At 38.5% G+C, this 20,734-nt stretch overlaps 1 protein-coding gene across 5 annotated transcripts in view; it reads right to left on the bottom strand.

Annotated features, from left to right (window-relative positions):
• Nsmaf (neutral sphingomyelinase activation associated factor) overlaps nucleotides 1-11,968 on the bottom strand; it is a 55,518-nt gene extending 43,550 nt beyond the window's left edge. The window contains exon 1 of one of the 5 annotated variants that reach the window (XR_013088951.1): nucleotides 4,631-4,818. Coding sequence is in view for 4 of the 5 variants with exons in the window: in XM_076836330.1 (XP_076692445.1) it covers nucleotides 4,631-4,782 (152 nt within the window). In the remaining variant the exon portion in view is untranslated. Of the gene's footprint in view, nucleotides 1-4,630; nucleotides 4,819-11,625 lie in introns of those variants that run through there. The other 4 variants (XM_076836333.1, XM_076836332.1, XM_076836330.1 and 1 more) reach the window with 4 other exon arrangements.
• Nucleotides 11,969-20,734: the final 8,766 nt, after the last annotated feature.

Below are 20,734 nucleotides of genomic sequence, written 5' to 3'. Positions count from 1 at the left end.
TCTAGTCACTGGGATTACAGGTCATATGCTGCTGTGCCCGGCAATGTCACCTGAATTTTAAAGCACACTTACATGTTTAACACTTAGCCAAGAACATAAAATAGTTCCACTCCAGCCCTTAGGGATAGCCCTGCATCCACAGCCACTTGAGAATTATTCCACATTCTGTTGATGAACAGTACTGACAGTTTTATAAGTCAATCCTGCCTCCAAATTATAGATGTAAGAGAAGCTTCACTGTGAGAAGTTGTGATGTGAGCGCAATGGGAGACAGTACTGTGACGTCCACATGGGCCTGGAGAGCCTAGGGGCATCATGTGTTTGCCATCTATACTCTGAATATCTCATATCCTTGCATTTAACTGACAATAGTAAGCTTAACAAGGGAATTGGTTTAACCAAATTGGAATCTTTAAATAGTTTCTGAAATAAATAAAAAATTAAGAAAACTGGTAGACAGGGCAAGATTGAAGTCCTGTGACTGACACTCTCCCCACAGGAGATGCCCCCAATAATCTACTTGACAGCAATATCTGAAGAGCACTGCAGGGGCAGGAGCTGTGACACCTCTCCTCACCCACCATAAGTGGGTGAGCTGACACTTGGGTAACCATAGACAAGTTAATAAGAGAAAAGCAAGACCAATGTAGTTAACCAGTCTAACATGATATGGAAACTTTCAGTAATAAAAACTCTAAGACATGGGGAAACTGCCTATTATTGTGCTTAGGTTTGATGAACAATGGACATCTGTGAAGACAATGACTGGACAAAAGGGTCACAGACTAAGGGGTAACTCAGCAAGACTGTCCAGATTCTTCGCGGCCCCTATGGGCAGTATTCCTTCCTCTAGGGTGTGGGAAGGACCCCTCTGAAATAAAGGTCCTCAGAAAATAAGGAAGAAAGGTGATTGACCTTCCTTGGTTTTATGACTTCCTTTGGGGGTGAAGTGTTCTAGTTTCTATGACCCACTTTGAGGAAGAGGAATTCTGGTTTCTATGACTCATTTGAAGGGAGAAAGAGGCCAGAGGAAAGAAGGCTAGAGACTAGACTTTGGTTCTGAGGCCACTGGTAAGGCTTTCTAAGCTCTAGTTTAAAGTATTCAACATGCCAAAGTGCCATACAAATACCTTTATTTTTATTTATTTATTATTATGTGGTGCTGAAGATTGAACCTAGTGCCTCACATGTGCATGGCGAGTGCTCTGCCACTAAGCCACAATCCCAGCCCTGGTGTATCATTTTCTGAACCCTAAGAGAGTCATTCAGACAATATTATTTTGACTAACTATACCAGTCTTGATTTCCACTTTAATTCTGCTACTAAGATATCACAAAAACAAACTTATCTTTTGCCAAAATTCAGATGATCTAAATCTACTGCATTTTCTGGGCCTATAAGTCAGAACTCTATTAAGAGAGACTAGATAATATGACTTGACTTTGTAGTGAATTCATGCTGGAGATTGGTGACAACTTCCTCTTCTAGTGGTTTCTAAACCATCTGTCTTATCTCCAATTAGCACTAAACCTATTTATGTGCATGTTCTTTGCATTCAAAGTTCCTAGATCACTGAAACAGTTTTGCTTCTACTCTCAAACTCTCCTAGGATGTTACCTCAGGAGCCATGAGCACATGGGTATCCTCTGCTTCTTCCGAAAGTTGATCCTGTGTCTTTAGTCAGATGATCAGTGTCAGGCACAGAGTACAGAATAAGAACCCCTTTCTCTGTCATAAATCAATGTTAGACGACCAGACTGGGCCCTAGGCCAAAGCCAGTACTTCCTCATTTCAAATACAACTTTAGAACATTTGCTTTGCTTTTTTTTTTTTTTTTTATCTATAGCATTTTTTTCTTTTTTCTTTTTATTTTTTTTTTAATTTTTATTATTGGTTGTTCAAAACATTACATAGTTCTTGACATATCATATTTCATACATTTGATTCATTTTTTAAAGCCTCTACTCATGTGGGATTTAACCTTTTGAAAGCATTAGTATTTAACCTTCTTGATTCATATTTTGAAAATATTGTACGATTGGAGGAACACTAACTGTATAATCACTCTATCTTCTTGCCTGATCTATAACTCTGCAGGAAAGATCATTTCAATAGGAAGTTCAAAATTATAATTTTGAAGATTCCAGAACTGTCAACTAAGACCTATCATTTTATTTCTTGAAACTTTCAATATCTGCTTTCTTAAATCTATAGTTTTAGTAATAAGTAACATGATATGACTGCTTTTTCTAGCAGCTTCTTCATTGCTATCTGGTTAATTAATTGTTTAATGTTCAGAATTAAGTAAAGTTCCCAAGCTCTCTGCATTAGGATTAATTAAAACTTCAACAAGGAAGTTAAAGAACTGTAATTAGATCTAAGCCTTCAGCAGGTATCAGGATGGCCACTTCCTGTTTTCTGATCTACACAGGTACCCATCTGCCATTTTTTTCCACCCACTAACTTGACCTATAACAAATGAATACAATTATGTTATCTTTGTTCCTCTTTCCAATGTGTTCTCTGGACTTTTTCCTTCTGGTCATGAATTCCTGTAAAGATGTATCATATCTTCCTTTCACTCAGAGATCACTGTCTCTCCTGCTAAAAGGTCTTTACTTTTATGTAAATACATAGTTTTTTAGTACTTGAGTCTGGTCCTACCAAGTTTCAGCAACATCTAACACACATACTAATCCTCCTTTATAATAAAACCTGGCTCATTTTATTAGTCATATTCTACATATTTGTATAGGAATCTCTGAGTGATTAAGTAGTTTTTTTCATGGAAATTATTAGCCACTCCTTCCCTAGAGAAGCACTTCATCTCAGAGGTACTATCCTCCAACATCCAAATTCACTGTTTCACCTATCCTTTTTAGACCTCCTTCAGTAGTAAGTTTAAGCCCTATCATCCAGTCAGACTCTAGGAAAATGATATTCCCCTCTGACTTGTGTGGATGCCAAGACAGTTCTTACATCAAAATGACTTTCATTGACACCACCAAAAAGCCTGTTGTTTCTTTCTAATCCTGATATTCAACAATCTTGAGAGAAAGCTAAAAAACATTCACCTATGCTCTCAAAGTTTTTCAATTTTCGCAAGGGTCATAACCCAAGACAGGATGTTTCACAAGCCTTATCTACACCATGAAAATAAAGAAGGAACTATGGTTGAAGGACAAACAAGTAAACCAAAACAAAACAAAACCAGGGTGAATGCACACTTGCTGTTATGTAGAACAGTGCTTCTCACTCTTGTAGTCCTCTGGGCATCTTGTTAAATGCAGATACTAATGCAGATCTGGGGGAGTGGTGGCTGAGATTTCATAAGTCTTACAAGTTCTAGGTATGTTCCTGCTGCTTGCCAGGAGACAAAGATTCCAATACCCACGTAAACCAGATTTCAACCATTCCAGAATCATTCTAAACTGGGAAACCATGAAAATAAGCACAGGCCAGTAATCCACAGGCCGCATATTTAAAACAGAGCAGTATGTTACACTGGAAAAGGGGCTGACCTTAGATGAGAGAATATTAGTGCTGGCCTTAGCTCAGCCAGGACGTAGCTGTTTGACCTTGGTCAAATCACTTATGTAGGCCTTATGTTCCGCAACATAAAACTGAGGGGAGATACAGACTAGATTCTCTACTTAACCAGTGAAACTATGGATTTGCTAAATAAACCTGAGCTTAACAAAGTCAGTAGGAATTTTATTTCAGGCAAGATAGCAGTTCAAATGTCTAAAGAAACAATCTCACTATAGATGTTCTGAAATTGCTAGAAAAATTATTATAAAAATCTTTTTGAATCCTTGGCTGAGCGGATGAACAAGTAAGGGAGAGACCTGGAAGTACGAAATAAACTCAAGTAGATATCCTGTAAAGTCAGCTCGCATTGGGAAAGTCTTTTTTTCGCCTGGGGCTTTGCCTACTCCTTCAAGAAACAGCCTAAATTTATTAGAAGCAAATCCAAAGGGCACAGTAAAATAAAACCCAAGAGAAATGAATGGGCTCCCTCTCCCTTCCCAGACAAAAATACATGCAAACTTTCTGGAAAAAATACACTTTACACTTAGGCCTGGGAGACTTCTTGAGGAAATATTTCCAAGGAACAAGAAGCCACGATGAAAAATTATAAAACATATTACTAATTAAGAGTCAAGGAAGCAACAAATTACTTAATTAAATCTGTAAGGGCCACAAAATAGTCCATAATCTGCAGCTGGTTATTCTACAGTTATGTTTAAAAAGATAAAATGACCAGGCAGTTATTAAAATAAAAGAAAAAGAATTAGAAATTTAAAAGTAACTGAAATTACAATTTTAAATAATGGGTTAAACACCAAATTAGGCAATTTCAGAGAAAAATTAGTCAAATGTAAAATGGGTTTAAATAATCCATAATGCACAAAAGAAAAATAATGATGACAAATATTAAAGAGGCATATGGGACCATAAAAGAATAAAGGAAAAGCAATACTCCTAGAGGCCTAGCCCCCAATTTTCCAAAACTATTTCAACTTTACGAACCCCAAGCAGTTATAAATGAAGAAATCTGTATCTAGACAAACAGCAAAACACTACAAAGATGAGATCTTAACAGTAGCTAGAGAAAACACAGCTTACTTAGAAAGAGCAGGCTTGAGCAGTATTGGTTTGTTGCAAGCTGCTGTCCCAGAAGCAAAGGTGACCTCTTGAAAAGCTCCACTGAATCCTGATCCTGCTACGGCTGTGGGTTTAAGGCAGTCACAAGGCTTGGACCCTAGGGCCCTAACCATGCCAGGAAAAGTACCAGTTCTTCCCCACCAAACCATGAACACTGATGCAACAAATCCTGTTCCCACCCTGTAACATCATACCCACTTGGCCCCCCAACAAGCTGGCGAAGGGGCAAGGACAGCCCAAAGTCACAAATGCAGAGCTGGACAGTTGAACCAAGGCTTCCCCACAGCATAGCCCTACTGCTTCCTAGTCCTTGGCCTCTCTTGGAGTCTCTGAGAGCCTGAGGTTGGCCTAGCCAGGTAGCTGTGTGCTGTCTCAGGAGGACACAAAACAAGCTGCTGCTGAATTTTTTTCTTTTTCCTTGATTCCTTTCTTCAAAACGCTGCTCCAGCAAGTCTGGGGCAATATTCTCTGGTCATTTGCCTTTACACTGTCTTCAAAATGCTGAGAAAATGATAAATCTAACAAAACTGATATAAAGAAGGGCAAAATAAGAATATGTTCAGACAGACAAAAACAGAAGCAGTTTACATCATAGGACCCTGATTTCAGGAACTTCTGAAAGATAGTCTTTAGGAAAGAAAAAATAATTTCATAAGAAAGATATGACATATAAGAAGGAATGCTGAACAAAGAGAAGGGTAAATAAGTATGCAAAACTATAGAAGCATTAGCTGAACAATCAGAAAGCTTAATGTATAGATTTTAAGTAAAAATAAAAAATACCAAACATCAGTTTAAAATTTGGAACAGGAAAACAGAAATTAGGTACCCAAGATCCTTATACTGTTAGGAGGGTAAATTATCAGGTAAGCCCTAGAAAAACAGAAATATATGTTCCGAGAGTCTTATACTGTCAGGAGGAAAGCCCTAGAAAACTAGAAATAAAATTTATACCTTCCATACTCTTCAGGGAAAAATAAAAGAGAGCAAGGGTACTTTATTTAATTCAAAGAAGAAAAAGGGGAAAAAAGATACAAGAGTAAAATTAAAAGCAGAAATGAGTCAAAATATATTTGTAATAATAATACATATAACTGGACTAATTTAAGATAAAAATTATCAAAATTAGAAAAAAAATTATTGTCAAAATGTATTTTTTAAATAAAGTATTTTTATAATAAAATAACAAAAGGATCACTGTATTCAGGCATTACAGAAAAGCATGAAAATGCCAAACTGCATTCTGTAATTTCTTTTTCAATTCACACCGCCATTAGCAGTGAATGAGTGTCTTTCTTGTCAAAGCATTATTGACACTACACACTCTCACTTTGAACAATCTTTTCAGATTTGTTCGATAACAAATCCTATTTTATGATGGTAAATTGCCTCTCTCTGATTAGCAGTGAGGTTGGAAAATAAGTTTTTATATTTTTACTGGCAATAAGTGATAGTTTCTTTCCATTTCCTGTTTGTTGTTTTCTACCATTTTTCTGTTGATGTCTTCATCTTTTTAAGTGATTTAGAAGAGTTCTTCATATATTGAATGTTATAACATTCTGGTATATTTGCTATATAACTTTAAATTATCTTTATCTGAAAAGTTTTGCAGTATAAAGTATATTAAAAATTTTTAAAGCTTCAAAAAAGAGTTAAAGTGTAAGCCATTTATTTAAAAAAAAATGCCTAATTAAGGGCACAGAAATGTTAAAAGAACGGAAAATTCTATCTAATACAAATAACCTGCAAGAAACCTGACATAGATATATTAATATAAGACAAAATAAAAAAATCATTAATTGATGCAAAGAGGTCATTGTATGTTCATAAAAGATTTACTTCACCAAGAAAATAACATTTCTAAGCTATTCATGAGATACAAGTTAAAAAAGCACAGGGCTAGGGGGTGTAGCTCACTGGTAACGAGTTTGCCTAGCATGCTGGAATTCGTGGGTTCTATCTCCTTTGCCATAATCAATCAATCAATCATGCATAAGTAATAACCAAGAAATTTTTGAAATCTAGTTGGAAATTTTATGATGCATTTCTAAATATCTGACAGGTAAAAGATGAAATCACAATGGTATTTAGAAGAAACCAAGCACTGAATCCTTACATGGCCATTTAAATATTTTTAAAGACATTTTTGAATGCAAATCATACCGCAAACACACTCAAAATCTATTTATGGGTCAATTCTTGTGCCTTCTCAATAATAGCCATTTTGGAAGTAGTTAATGTGGGAGAATAAAAAATAAGGGTATATAGCTAATGTTCATTTGGGGTAAGGTTAATGGAAAATCTCAGTTACAATATTTGTAATATTTATGTCTCTCCTGTTTTTTTTTTTTTTTAATGCGAGAAAAAAAAAATGAACCCAATTTCTTTAAGTTAGGCAGATTTCTTACAACTGATCAGCCTTCCTAACTAACTGTTGATTCTGCAATTTTCCTTTTCAATAGCTGTCATATCCCATGAAGAAATATTAAAGGACTGGGGTGATCCACCAGAAATGAAAGATTAAACAAGAGTATAATAAATCATTTTGTCTTTACAAGTGTTTTTATTTATTTATATTGCAGTATGGGGATTGAATCCAGGGCCTCAAACATACTAGGCAAATACTCTACCTCTGAGCTGCATTCCCAAACTTTTCTTTAGTTTTTTTGTTTGGAGTCAGGGTCTAGCCAAATTGCCAAGGCTGAACTAGAACTTGGTGATCCTTCTACCTCAGCCCTGCCCCCAGCAGCTGGAATTATAGGCCTGTGTGGCTACACCTGGCTCAACGTGTTTGTAATATAATGAATACAGGCCCAATTGATTAAACAAACATGTTGAGTAAAAGAACTTAATATCAGCATAACCAAGATAATTATATACCCATGCAATGTCTAAAGCAAAGTCTTAGAAATGCCTGTAAAACAATGAATGTAATTATGTAGGTATCCAACAGAGAATTAAGATCACTAATGTTTTCTCCCAAAATGACTATATACAAACCACAACTAATTTATTCTGTTAACATTATGGAGATAAAACTATGACTGTGTCTCAGAGGACTATACCCCAGTTACCTAAAATTCTGCATAACTTACTATGAAAATCAGTGTAGTCCCACCACCCCAGCTAGACATGAAGACAAAAAAAAAAAAAAAAAAAAAAAAATTAATCTAATACTCAATCTTAAAATAGAAATATTTAAAAAGTAGGAGTTTCAAAATATCCTCATCTGCTAACCCAATGACCACATCTGCTATTCCTAACAATTCCAAAGAAATCATGTGAATTGTAATTTAATTTTTTTTCATTTATCTTTACCAACACTTGTACAGGACATTTTTAACAACTAGTAAATTAATATGGCTCCTGCCATCTAAATCTTAACCAGAATTCTAGTGCACTTAATCTGAATGGCCAAGTGTCTGTTTCCTAATTCAGAAAATTATCAAAGCATTTCTTTACAAACATCACTAACAAATGGCCCAATTGTGTAGTTATTCTCTTGAGAAGTCTAAGGGTGGGATTACCATGTTTAGCAAATAAAAATACACAATGCCCAGTTAAATTTGAATTTCAAATAAACAACATACTTACACAAAAAATTTATAGTAAAATATTTTACTATACGTATATCCCAAATCTTGCATGGGATATATTTACACTAAAAAATAATAAATAATTACATACCTGAAATATGATCTGAGTATCTTGTATTTTATCTAATATTCCTAACTTGGATTCTTCCTCTGTCATCTTTTAGATGCAATATACCACACTGAACCTGTCCATTCTACTTCCTATAAACATCCAGAATCATTCCAGTGTTTCTCCATTCCTTCTGTTACCACCAATGAAAGAATCTCCAAAACAATCTCTCTGCTTCTGCTTTTATAAAAACTATCACCTCCTCTAAATTTGGCAGCATCAACGTAAGAAAAAAAATACTAACTTTAAATTTCTTTTTTTGTTCAGGGTCATAATTTGTTAGCTGTAGAAATCTAAAATCCCTAACTTAGCATGAGATAAGCCAATGAGCTCATAAAGAAGAGATGAGGCCATTCATGGATAACCTCAAATTTCCCAGGGAAAGTAACAAGTATCCTAGATGTGCCCAAGCCAATGGTCTACATGAATCTTGCTAATGTGTGTTTACTGTTGCAAAAGAATAAGAAAAAACTTTGCAGAAATAGTAAATTTGGGGCTTCATAAATGTTTAAAATTCTCTTGCTTTTCAGATGAATTCAAGGACTTATAAAAGAGACTGCTTGATTCCAGTCTATACCTCATTATCAGCAGTTCCTATAGTTCAAATCAATATTCTATGAATAACACCCTACTTTAGAGTATATCCATCAGTCCAAGGATGCAAAGTCATTAAGCAGAGCTTTAAGAAATTTGGGTGGTAAGTAGAATCCAAATAAATATAAAACATGTTCCACAAAGTTTTCAAATTACTGACACTCAGGGATGGCTGATGCATCCTGATTGATAAATATTTTGGTTGTGAGAACTCTTAACTCCCAAGATTGCTAGCTGTAATGTTTTCTGATCATTGGACATCAACAAAACTGCCTATACATGGAAACAGCAAGTGCAGAAGATTTTTGTAAAACTGCAGAGCTGTATAAACTAATCAAAGTAAACAAATTATTTCCATCAAAATAAGAGGCAGAACTAAAGAAAACAAGTTTTCCTATATATCAAAGAAGCCATACAATTATTATATATGACCCTCGGGACATAAAATGTGACAGTAATTCAAGTGTTTCCAAGTTCTGACAATGTTCATTTGGATTTTCATCTATTTAATACAGAGTACCAGCAAGTCTTGATATTGTTGATATTAACCTTTCTATAAGAAACAGGCCTTATAAATACAGAGTGTGAGTTATTTTAGTTATGGCCCAATTGTTATTTAACAGACAGATATTCTGTGACTAAAACCTCATCAACTCCCCCGCCCCCCCCCCCCAAAAAAAAGCTTTTGAGAGCCAAATCCAATGTTTTCTGTTTATCTTCTCCACAGGACAGAAATGAAATTTCACACTAAGTAATCTGGAGAGACCAACATTACAGATTAGAGAGGTATGAATATTTGGATGGAAGGGATTGAGTCAATACCTACAGATGTACTGGTGCAGATTCTACAAAAACTGTACATATTCAGCTGCACTTATACTTGCATGTATAATCTGCTTTCTTGGTATCTGCTCTGAGACAACTTGTCAAGCTGGCAGCATTAGGAGATAACTGTAATTCTCACAACCAAAACTGTGTTTGCAAAATGATTTACCAAGAGTTTCTTTTGGCACTTGGCTAGGACCACAGACCTGAGAAATCAGAAGAGTTGTTTTGGACACCAGCAAGCATTAGGAAGAGCCTAAGTGAACTTTATTTTACTTTTTAAAATTAATTAATTAATTAGTTCTATCAGTTATACATGACAGTAGAAAGCTCTTCCATTCATTGTATACAACGGAGCAGAATTTTTCACTTCTCTGGTTGTGCATGAAGTAGAGTCACACCATTCCTGCAATCATACATGTACCTAGGGTAATGATGTCCGTCTCATCCATCATCTTTCCTATCCCTTTGCCCCATTCAAATTTCCTCTACTTATCCCATGCACTGCCCCCCCCCCCACCAATATGGACTAGCATCCACTTATCAGAGAAAACATTCGGCCTAATCATAATGTTATTCTCACTTAATGCTGAGTAATATTCCACAGTTTCTTTATTCACTCATCTATTGAAGGGCATCTAGGTTGCTTCCACAGTTAAGCAATTGTGAATTGTGCTGCTATACACGTTGATGTGGCTGCATTACTGTACTATGTTATTTTTAAGTCTTTAGGGTATAGACCAAGGAGTGGGATAGCTGGGTCAAAACGGTGGTTCCATTTCAAGTTTTCTCAGGATTTCCCATACTGCTTTCCATAGTAGTTGCACCAATTTGCAGTCCCACCAGCAATGTATGAGTGTGCCTTTTCCCCACATCCTTGCCAACACTTTTAACAGACACTTCTCAGAAGAACAAATAGAATCGATCAACAAATATATGAAAAAAGTGCTCAACATCTCTAGTAATTACAGAAATGCAAATCAAATTACTCTAAGATTTCATCTCATTAAGTGAACTTTCTTCAAAGAGAATTCTGTGGATGGGATGAGAAACTCAGAAACCGCACTGTTGTGATACCCTAAATCTTTATGGGAACCGGGTGAAAAGCACTCGGCCCGCGCTTGCGAACGGAGAGCCCCAGAACAACTAGCCCACTGCTGGGGAGATGTCTGCGGAGCAGGCGGTGGCGGTGGCAGGGAGGACTCGGCTTTTCTCAGAATGAGGCCGGCTCACTATGGCAGGAAGCTGGGCTTGCATTTGTTTGGTTCGGGGAAACAGAAGCGGTGCCTTGGGAGGTCAGCGTCACCCCAGTGCAGGCGGGGACGGTCGCCAGGCTGCGCGGCGCCCAGTGCTCGCACCCGGCTCCAGACAAGGACGTTTCGGGGTATGAGGAAGAGGGGAAGTGAGCCCAGCCGGCTTAGCTGCGCTCCCCGGCGAACGCCAGGCTCCCGGGCTCGCGGAGGGACGCGCGCCGACTCAGCGCCGCCTTCCGGGTGAGCCGGCCCACGCTGCCCGGCCGGCTTCGCCCCGGACCGCTCCGGGCCCGGGCTCGGTTTCCCGCTCCTACACCCGGCAGGCGCCACCCCGACCAAGACTGGGGCCTAAAACACGCTCCTCGCCAGGCCTCTGCCCGGTCCCCACACCGGCTCCCGTCCCCACGGCTCTGGCTGGCGCCCGCTCCCTACTCAGGCCTCTGGTCCCAGTGCCGGGCTCGGACATACTCCCGGTTTCCGCTCCGGCCACTCAGGTCCCCACTCCCGGTCCCGACCCGGCCCTTAGCCCCGCGCCCTCCCCGCAGCCGGCGGCCCAGCCCTCCTACCCAGGGCGCGCACCTCTCCTTGGAGTAGAGCTGCAGCTGCTGCTCCTGCTGCTTCTTCCGGATAAACGCCATGGAGGGCAGGCGCGGGCGGGCGCGGAGCGTACGGCAGGCCCCGCCGCCGCCCGCCGAGGAGGTCCCGAGCAGCCGCGGGGAAGACGGACGGGGCGGCCGTCCTGGAGCGAGCAGCTGTGGGCCTGGCTTCCCGAGCGGCGCCGCTGGGCGGCCGAGAGCCCGACTCTGCGCCCCAGGGGCCCCGCGGCGTCCGGCCGCGCTCACCGCAGCATCCTCGCGTGGGGACTCCGGCGGCGCAGTGACTCAGGCCCGGAGGAGGGGCGCGCGGTGACCCGAGGCGTCCCACACTCGGGCCGCCCCAGGAGTCCGCCAAGGGCCTGAGGCCAGAAGAGGCTCGGTTCTTACACAGGAAACCTTGCGCCACTTACCAATCTTCACAGTGGGCCATTTAAATATTTTAAGAAATAAAAATGGATGCTTGCCCATAAACCACCAATTTGTTGGCTGCGGGGACTTGAAATAACAATGTTTTGGAGTTTTAGATCCCAAATTTCAATTGTTGAAATAATTGATCTCATGACTTTTTGTCATTTTAATAACAACTTGATTGAGATACAACTGACATATCAAAGAATTCACCCGTTTAAAGTGTACCACTCAATGGTTTTTAGTATATTCATAGACATGTGCAATTCTCCCCACAGTTTTAGAGCCTTTTCATCACCTCAAAGAGAAACCTATAGCCTCGACCTAGCACCCCCTCCACCAAACCACCTCTCCCAAAGCCCCTGACATAGAAAACACTAATCAGCTTTGTCTCCGAATTTGCCTGGTGTGGACATTTCAAATAATGCAGCCATAAAATATGTGGTCTATGCTGTAAAGATGTATTGGTGCTATGGCACAAATCAGTACTTGATTTTTATTGCTGGAATGAGTTCCATTGTATGAGTATACTATATTTAATTTATTTATATATTCATCAATTGATGGACATATCATATCGGTCCATCAATTGGCAATTAAGAATAATGCTGGCATCAGTTTTTCTGTGGACTTGGGCTTTCGTTTGTGTTGGGTGAAATTGAAATCCAGGAGTGGAATTACTGGGGCATATGTAACTCCATGTCCAAACTTTGAAAAATAGCTAGACTGTTTTCCGAAGTGGCTGCCCCCATGTAACACTCCCACCACTAGCAGTGTAGACGGGTTCTAATTTCTCCACATCTTCTCCAATACTTGTTATTATCTGACTTTTTGATTAGGGCTATCCTAGTGGGTATGCCTACTATTCCACAGTGGTTATGACTTCCTAAAATACTCTGAGTATCAACTTATGATTGTTTACCATTGAGGAATGCTTGAATAACATGCTTTTAAATTATATGTATACTCAAACACATCTAATGTTAAGAACCAGTTTCTTCAGATTTAGATTTTAAAGTCTCAGAGTGAATGCATCTCAGCTGTCTGGTAAGTGGCAGGACTCTGGTGGGGAAGACAGGAGAACCAAGAACAAAATCTGGGACTGGGCATTTTGAATTTAATTCCTCTCAACAACAGTGGACAAAATGCAATATATACAATGGACACACATTAGTATTTTTTGGAAGAATTCAAAGTACCCGAGTACTATGTGCTTTGATTCCCTTCTATTTATCCAAGTAGTACACAGAACCTATTACTGATAAACAGATATCAGAGATGTTCAGTCATTATTTCTTAGTATATTGTGATCTTGTAGCCAAGATGAACAGGTACATGATGAAATGAGATGATGAGATTTGCCAAGAGGTACCACATGACCCATTTTCTGTGTGAGAAGAACTCCAATAGATACTATGAATTCAGAGAAGAGAAATTAAGTAAGCTGGAAAAAGGTGAGAAATAAAGAAACAAACCAGACTATCAGTTTTCTTCTTTTGGTTAAATATTAAATAAAGAAGTAAAACTGGTAGGTGGAGAGAGACAAAGATTCTCTATTTGATCAAAATCTAGCCCGTTTCCTCTGAACCCTCCTAATTAGGCCCTGACCATGGCCTATAAAAACTAGATTCAGCACAGATAATTTTGTCCTCTTCCTCTTCCTCTTCCACTTTGAAAGAGTTAAATAAGCACTGACATAGTCTCTAACTATGTCAGTGCTTATTTAACTCTTCCCTAAGATGACTCTAACCCCCTGAAAGCTCCTGCTCAAGGCTGCCCAAAGAATTTACTGTTCATTCCAGTCTACAATTGACATAGGTCCCTTATCACTCTTTCTCACATTTGCTAAAAAGGGCTTACATTTTCAATCACTAAAGAGTGATTAAAAGAGTGATCACTTAAAAGTTCCTTTGAGATATGTGTGCCTCCTACAACTCAGAAGTATCTTTCTCAAGGACCCAAAAGCTGTTCCTTTGAAATATAATCATCAGGAATTTTAGGGCCTCTATCTTTCAGTCTCCCTGAGAAGATGGGTTCCCTGTTCAATAATTGCCAGCCAAGGGCTGGAGATGTAGTTCAATGGTAGGGTGCTTACCTGGCATGCACAACGTCCTTGGTTCAATCACCAGCACTGAAAAAAAAAAAAAAAGATAAAATAATAATAATCGCCAACTAGCAGACATAGCTGTCTAATCACATTTACAAGGCCCTTGATAGTTCCTCACTGCCCTAATTCTACTGAGCCACCCAGTGCCCTACTCCTTCCTTCCCCATTCACCCTTCAAATTTTCTAGTTCACCTCTGCACAAATCAAAGCTGAGTTCAGTTCATGCTGAGCCCCCTTCCCTACTGCAAACATATATTACTGATTAAAAATAATCACTTTAATTACTTCTGGCTTTGTATATTAGGAAAAGGGAAAGAAACATTGAAAAGGATTTTCTTGAATAATAATTCAGAATAGAGATGCTTCTGCTGTAACAGAATCCTTGAAGAATTAGGAGAGAACTGCAACAGGTACTTCTTCTTCTTCCCACCACCAAGTCTCCACCCCACTAGCTCTGTTCCCTTATGCTTTGTCTTTGTTCCTGCTAATTTAAGGTGTAGCTGTTTCTATCAAAGGCCAACTTCTCTTTTTATGCCAACAATTTAGCTTTTGTAATACCCTTTCTCTTTCTTGCTTGCTTTGTCTATTTCTCATTATTGAATCATCCCCATCTAAATATAAATAACAGGTTTCAAAAAACTTTCCCTTCATCCCACATCTCCCTCCAGCTCCTCTTAGGAGAACTTCCTAAAACATCTTCCTACACGTGCTGCCTCAATTTTTTTCACATTGCAACCTCTTCAGTGCATTTGGATTGAACTTTTTCACCACTTCACTGCAATGGTTCTTATCAAATCATCACACTCATTGCTCACTTTTCTAGCTTCATCTTATCTGAACTCTCAACCCAGTGTGGCTGAACACAGCGTTCACTGTAGCTCCTTATTGGAATACTTTTCTGCCCCTTAATTCCAAAGACCCAGTTTCCTTGCTTTTCTCTTACCCTTGTTTGGTTTTCTTCCTGCTAAACTTTTTTTCTTTTTTCATTCAGTCACAGGGATCCAACCCAGGGCCTTGTGCATACTCAGCAAGCACTTCACCACTGAGCTATACCCCCAGCCCTCCTGTTTAATTTTAAGTTTGTTGTTGTTTTGGTACCAGAAGTTGAACCCAGAGGTGCTTAACCACTGAGCCACATCCTAAGTCCTTCTTATATTTGATTTTAAGACAGGATCTCACTAAGTTGCTTAGGGCCTGGATAAGTTGCTGAGGCTGGCCTTGTGATCCTCCTGCCTCAGTATCCCAAGCCACTGGAATTACAGGTGTGCACTACAGCACCAGCTCTCTTAAGTTCTCAATGTTGATTATCTATACTCACTGACTTGGTAATTTCAACCAGTTCCATGTAAGAGAGGCCAAAGGTCTGTGGAGGAAAGAAAGGTCTGATGGTTTTAAGTTGTTTGCATTTGACTCAGGGTAAACATCTCATCAACTTTGTCATAGGTGAAGTCTTCTGTTTGGGAGTTAGTGTGTGTGTGCGTGTGTGTGTGTGTATTTAAACTGATTTGCTTTACTTTCCAAAGTTCTATCACATGGGTACCTACCAGTAAAGACAGGAAGATTTAAATCTCAAGATTTAAAGCAAAGTAAAAGTATTCAGTAGAGGCTGAGTGAGAGATTAACTTTGAAATATATGTCCCTTAGGAAACAGAAATTTTGTAGACAATATTGGACTTTCAGTAAGGCTAAATAGAGGCTTAAACCAATCTTACCTTAATCTTTAATGGTTGACCTCTCTAGTTTGAGGCACTATTACCTCAAATGATGGTGACTGCACATCTCAGGGGATGTGATGAACTCAGGGAGAGGATTCATCCACTAATCTTTTTTATTTTTATTATTTTTTGGTAATGGAGATTGAACCTGGCTGTACTCTACTGCTAACCTATCCTCCTAGCCCTTTCTCTATCTTTCTTTTATTTTATATAATTTTAATTTTTTTTTAAAATTTTGAGACAGGGTCTTGCTAAGTTGCCCAGATTGGCCTTGAACTTGTGTCCTCCTGCCTGAGGAGTTGCTGGGATGACAGATGTGCGTCAACCACACCCAGCTATCCCCATCTCCTCAAAGATCTCAGAGCTGTGTTATTCTGAAACTATTCTTATTTTCAGGGACTTTAAATTCATAAAACTCATCTTTGAGCTTTTTGTAGTATTTTGACTTCACAGACTAAGCTCTAAAATCTTTAAGAACTTTGCACATATTTTTAAAAATTGCCATTGTAACTAGGCCTGATGCAGTCCCAGCCAGGAAGTTTGCTTAAGCCCAAGAATTCTAGTAGAGCCTAGGCAACATAGCAAGATGCATCTTAAAAAAACAAAACAAAACAAAACATTGCACTTGGTTGCAGAAAAGAAGGATCTGTAAATTTGTGTCGTTCTTATTTGCAAAGCGTTCATCAACAGAATACACGCCAACATTATCTTTACCTTTATTTTGTTTATAAAACAACAATAACAGTCTTTCACTAGTGAATATTTCTGAAGAATGCCTAAGGAAGTTATTTTTTAAAATTTGTGAAGGCACAAACATTTCATATTCACCATTTTTGAAGTTTAGAAGTAGTAGACATTTTTTACCTAAAGAAAATAAGTAATCAGCATTCCTTTATGTATGTTATGACTTCTTTTATGCCTTTAAACTTCCTTGTCTTTGCCTAAAATGACTTTCTATCTTTTTCCCACAATTCTCCAATCTTCCCTTTAAGTTCTCAGTCAAGGTTTTCTTATAGTCTTCTCTAACAAACCACAATGGAATTAATCTCATATTCACTCACTCGGCATACATATTTCTCATATATATATATATCAGGCATTGAGGTGTGCACTGGGTAGGTGCCTTCATGAAGTTCACAGTCAGAAGAAAATTCGAACAGTGATTTCATCCTACCTTACGTTAATCTACTTCTCTATTTAGGTTAGAAACTTCTCAGGGAGAGAAACTGTGACTTGGTCTTTATATTCACTACATAATGTCTTATTCTTAGTGGTTGCCCCAAAATATTTGTTGGATTGAAGACTACACTGTCTTTTTGTCACCACTTGTGTCCTGTTATGATTTGTCATACTGTAAGGAACAGAAAGCTCAGCCAACAATCAGAGTTCATTTTCTCATCACTGGCATAGATTGAACAACTCAATAGTGTTAAGTCTGGCATTTCTCTTAGTCCTGCAACCTTGCAGTCATAAGATCACTGCTTCATCATGATGATCATACCTCACTTCTAAGCAGAATAAGGACAAAGAGCAGAGTCAGTCTTGTGTGTTCCTTTTACAAGGAAACAGAAAGGGTTGCACAAACTTTCACTGGCCTTTCCCTGTTGCATAGCACTGTGGAGGCTAGGAAAATATGTTCTAACTCATGAAACTCCAATCATGGAAAGCAACTAGGTAGAGAGAGGTTAGGGTAAGTCACCCAACCAGCAGGGGTACCCCATTACTAAAATAAAACTAAGCAATAATATTCATGGATAGTTCTTAAGGAAGAAAGCTCCTGAGACTTTTAGTTTCTTCTTTTTATGTTCTTGAGTAAATAGTTATCACCTATTATGCTCCAGGAAGTGTTCCAGGTGCTAGAGACAGTGTCATGAATAAAAGTCCTTGCCCTTATGAACTTATATTTTGGTAAGACCAACAGATATAAAAAGTGAAAAATATAAAGTTTGGCAGGGATAAGTACCATGAAGGAATACAGAACATTGGGTAGAGTATCAAATGAATGGGGTGGAAACTCCTTTACAGAAGGAGTTTAAAAAAGGCCCTCTGAGGATTGATAGTGAAGCTGGTAGCTACATGAAGTTCTTAGGGAAAATCACTTCAGGCAGGAGGAACAACAAATGCAGCAGCCCTGAGACAGACTTACTGGTACAGCACACTAGAGTAAGGGGTGCTGAGGCAGCCCAGTCAAGAGGGTGCGAGGCCAGGGAGAGCACTTGCTTGTCATTAGTATTATTGTTGTTATTAATATGTGATGGAAGCCATTGCAGGTTTAAGGGCAGGAACACGACATGACCGGATTTAAATTTTTAAGTTTGATCATTGTGTAACTAACCTAATGGAAGCTTAGAACTTACACAAACAGCATAAAACATTAGAAAGGTAGGAAGAGTGGCCCTTTCCTCTTCACCTTTTGTTTAAATAAAAAAGGGAATTAGTCTGGGTTCTGCAGATTATGTATGATATACATTCAATTAATTATTCAGATATTATATACTAGACTATATATTAATATTGTATATTGGATATTATATATACACATATGTATATATGCATGTATGTATATAGAGACATTAATATTATATAATCAACCAGAGAAGGAGAGGAACAACACTTACAATGCAGATAACAATACTAAAGGCCTAACAACTAAAGGAAAACTGTTGACTTTGAAGGAATTCTTCAGACACTGATTCAACAAACCCTGAAGCACCTTTTAACTCTGATTTCCAGGTAACTGAGCTAACAATTACTGCAATGGCTAATTTTCTGCATCAACTTGACTGGGCCACAGGGTCACCAGATACTTGTTTAAACATTATTCTGTGTGTGTCTATGAGGGTGTTTCTGTTTAAGATTAACATTTAAGTTGGTAGACTTAGTAAAGCAGATTGTTGTTCCCATTGTGGGTAGGCCTCATCCAATCTATTAGAGGCCTGCATAGATCAAAAGTGGAGTAAGAGAAAATTCTCTCTTTGGCTGTCTTTGTGCTGAGAAACTGGCCTTCTCCTGCCTTCAGATTCAAATTGAAACTGAAGCTTATTCACTTAGCTGTCCTTGTTCTCAAGTCCTCAGATGCAGACTGGAATGAATATGTGTGTGTGTGTGTGTGTGTGTGTGTGTGTGTGTGTGTATACATACACATATATACATTTAAAATGTATATATACATATTTAAAATGTGTATTTAAAATACTCTTAAACCTGCAATGGCTTCCATCATGCACACATTTAAAACCTGTTTCTAATGGAGATTTAATTACCTACAGAAATAACTAATATGTTTGTGAAAAATCATGAAGTAATTTTTTATGCAACTCCAATATATTTTAAGGTACTAGAAAAAAATACAGTGAGTGTTCATAGTACTTATCTCTGAATGAAGAGTGTATGGATGATTTTTGTTTTCTTCTCTATATTTCTATCGATGTTCTAAAGAATATATATTATTTCTAAAATTGGAAAGCAAACAGCATTTATTACTCATTTTCTTATGCAGAAAATAGCACATAAACAAAGAGAATCCAAAGTATTTTCTTTTTTCATTTTTTTCTAGGTAATTTCTAAACTAGGAAAACACCAAACTTGTGTTTTTTTAAAAATTTTTACTTCTACTCAAGATTTCAAGTAATCCACTATAAAAGATCCACTCTTGGCCCAGAATCATTTCCCCAGCCCAGGCCCGCCCCTGGGTCTCTGATTGCTCTTTTTGCCATGGTCTTGACATTTCAGTTTGGATTCCTTTCTCCTGTGACTTCTATCATACACTGTAGCCCTTTGTTTTTCCTCAAGTTTAACCTTACCCGAAAACCAAGTTCTTTTCTTTACCTACTTTCCTCCAAACACACTGACACATGTGTTTTTTTCTTTCAAAGCCTGGAGACTAGGAAGTTCAAGGGCAAACCTTCACCACCTGGCAGGGGCTTCATGCTGCATCATAACAGTGGAGGGAAGCAAGCATGGGAGACAAAGAGAACTGGGCCAGACTCATCCCTTTTATCAGGAATCCACTCCCACACAACTTACACGCCCCCATTAACCCTTACTGTGTAAGGGTCCCTTTCCTTTAGTTTTAATAACTATTTAATAACTATTAAAATGGCAATTAATTAAATTTCAATCTAAGTTCTGGAGGGGACATTAACAGGAAGTGAATTACACATATTTGAAATGTATGTTAAGTGCTTGAGTAAAACGTGAGCCCCCAAGTTGTGTGTATTGATTGATACTAAAGTATCAACCAAAAGGCATGAAACTGCTCTCTTTGAGGCCTGGAAAAGAATTTGTTTTTCTAAAATAGTATTTATTTTTTCTTTTCTTTTTTTTGGGTGGGGGATGTGTGTGTGTGTACACTGCTGGCAATCTAACCTAGGGCCTTGTGCATGCTGGGCAAGTGCTGTACAACTGAACTACAGTCTCAGCCCCAAAGAAGTATTTATTTTTTAAAAAATATTTTTTTAGATGTTGATGAACCTTTATTTTATTCATTTATTTATATGCGGTGCTGAGAATAGAACCCAGTGCCTCACACATGCTTGGCAAGCGCTCTGCCACTGAGCCACAACCCTAGCCCCCAAAGTAGTATTTCTTAAAACATAGTCTCAAGACCAGCATGGACATTACCAGGGAGCTTAATAAAAATGCAGATCCTCAGGTCCTACTTCAGAAGCAAATCGAAAACTCTGCGAGTAGCCCCAGAAATCTGTGTTTCAACAAGTCTTCCAGGTAATCTTGAGGCTCACTAAAGTTTGAGCTGCTCTTGAGAGGAAAAGTAGAGGAGGTAAAGAAAGAGGAGAGAAGAGAACATGGGAAGATGTGAGCCTGTACCCCTTAGGGAAGGACAATGTGAGAAATCCTCAGTA

Source organism: Callospermophilus lateralis, chromosome 16, assembly GCF_048772815.1.
Source record: "Callospermophilus lateralis isolate mCalLat2 chromosome 16, mCalLat2.hap1, whole genome shotgun sequence".
Taxonomy (NCBI): Eukaryota; Metazoa; Chordata; class Mammalia; order Rodentia; family Sciuridae; genus Callospermophilus; species Callospermophilus lateralis.
The sequence above is the reverse complement of the archived record's forward strand: the minus strand, read 5'-3'. Positions and strand labels throughout refer to the sequence as shown.